At 42.8% G+C, this 2,171-nt stretch overlaps 1 protein-coding gene across 1 annotated transcript; it reads right to left on the reverse strand.

Annotated features, from left to right (window-relative positions):
• Window positions 1–2,171, reverse strand: LOC113563123 (protein glass-like). The gene is made up of 3 exons (XM_026974310.1): window positions 1,977–2,171; window positions 1,307–1,580; window positions 1–1,020 (listed from the first exon to the last, which is right to left on the reverse strand). Exons 1-3 carry the CDS (start codon window positions 2,169–2,171, stop codon window positions 143–145), a joined length of 1,347 nt encoding a protein of 448 aa, XP_026830111.1. The 3' UTR covers window positions 1–142.

A 2,171-nucleotide genomic window follows, 5' to 3' on the forward strand; every position in this document is an offset into this window, starting at 1 on the left:
AGAAAATAAAGAACTAAATCAAAAACCAATTTATAATTTGTTCGCGAAATATTCTTGAATCTGTGCTTGAATATCACGTGTGATGTTGACGAAGGAACCTTCACATTTGCGCTATTGGAGTTAACAAGCTTGGAAGAAAGATCTATCTGCGTACGTGCCGTTTGTGCTTCGGTGCTGATCTCGTGGCCGACGAGTCGGCCATTTTATCGTTATTCTCGTCCGCGTGCTTGGCCTGCATGTGCCTCTCCAAATCCCTCTTCCTGACCAAGATTCTGTTGCAGATGATGCAATTGTAACGGCTCTTGTGCGCCGCGTGTAGCCTCTCGTGCTTGTTGAAATTACTGGGATCGCTGAAGCTGCGATTGCAAATATTACACTGCAATGGCTTGTAACCAGTATGCGTGCGGATGTGAATCCGCAGCCCGTACTTCCGGGAGTACACATGATCGCAGTACATGCATCTGTAACCCCTCTTGCCCGGCAACTTGCCGATGTCGCTGACGATCTTCTCCACTTTCACGGGGTTCATCTCGTCGAAGCCCGATCGTGCCGGTCTCGCGCTCGTCGGAGGATCGTAAGGCACCATCCTGGTCATGTCGAGTGGTCCATAAGCCGACGAGCTTAACAGAATTCTCGGGGAATACGGTGAGATCGACGGAGACCTGTTTGAGTACATGGACGGCGAGTTGTTCCTCAGGAAGTGATCCATCTGCTGCGTTAGGTACGGCGAGGTTCCAACCGGCGACACTGCTGGCATGGAAACGAGTGGCGAGTTCATCTCGAAGCTCGCGGTTCTGTTGTTGGGTTGTTGAGTTGTTGAGACGAGGTTCAGTGGTTTAGGTTGGTTCAAGTTCGGGCTAGCTCGCGGGACGTTCGTGATTTTGTTCGCAAGGAGCGTCCAGATGTGACTGTGGTTCATGCGATGGCAATCCAGCGTCAAATGCAGCTTCAGCGCGTTTGGGAATAAGAAGTTGCTGGCACAGATGTGGCACGTGTAGATGTTCTGTTCTGCAACCAACAAAATTGATAGATGTTAATACGTGTAAATATCCTTTCTTTCTTTTTTTTCGGCTCTTAATAAGTACTCCATTCTTGTAGACACGCGAGTGTGAACGATAAAAATTTTACGATGACATTTTATGAACATTTAGTACACAAAAGATAGGCCGACAGAAAATCTCTTATAGAAATTTGTTAAATTTATAACAAGAAACGACATATGATAATTAACATATCGGAAAATATATCGAAGAATTGTATCAAGTTCATCGTTAAAATCGTAAAGACAATTTAGTTTGAGAAATCTAGTGTGATCCAAGGTTTGTACCTTCCATGTTGATCTTCGTTAAAAACGGGATATTCAGTAAAGTGCGGGTGCACTCCGCGAACCACATAAGTAACGGCTCTCCAGGTTGTACTTTCCTTATGATTTCTAATCTCACTCTATCATCGATGAGAAAGAGTAGGACATTGGAACTGGGACAATCCTTCGCCAGGGTGATGTTTTTCAGCCAGTAACATGGATTTATAGACTCGAAACACTGTAGGCGACCGTCGACGTCAATGATATCGATGACACTCTAGACAATCAGATTTTTAAATAAAATAAAAAAATTTGTAGAATATTTTATATTAATTTTATATTATCTTACATAATATCTTATATTTTATCTTATATGATAACGTGCGCGTTGAAATCTCTTTATTAGGAAAATTGAATGCTCCATAAAAACAGAAACTCGCGCAGAAACGTTTAGTTCTTCTAGATAGAATAAAATATACAATCATACTGCAAGTGAAGATCGAATATTACATTGATATTAACGATCATACAGAAATCTAGACTTGCTCGTGCAACAACTTTGGGATCGAGAAATAAACGAAAAAATTGACAGAGTTTATTAGAGAAAAAACAGAAGCGCATATATGAATCGAGAAAATCGTAATTTTCAGTTGAGAATCTCTAGATCACTTACATCTTGCATGGCCGTAGATGTGCTCGTTTGACACAGCACATTGATGTCGATGACACCCGTAGAGGAGCCTACGTTGAGAGTTTGGCCTGCTCGAACGAGCGATGTGCTCACGGTGAAGTTAGGTTTTCCAGTAGCAGACGAATCATCTTGTGTCGGACGTTCGCGCAATGAACTGCCACCCCTCGCAATCCTCAT

The sequence above is a fragment of the Ooceraea biroi genome, chromosome 12 (assembly GCF_003672135.1).
Source record: "Ooceraea biroi isolate clonal line C1 chromosome 12, Obir_v5.4, whole genome shotgun sequence".
NCBI classification, from domain to species: Eukaryota; Metazoa; Arthropoda; class Insecta; order Hymenoptera; family Formicidae; genus Ooceraea; species Ooceraea biroi.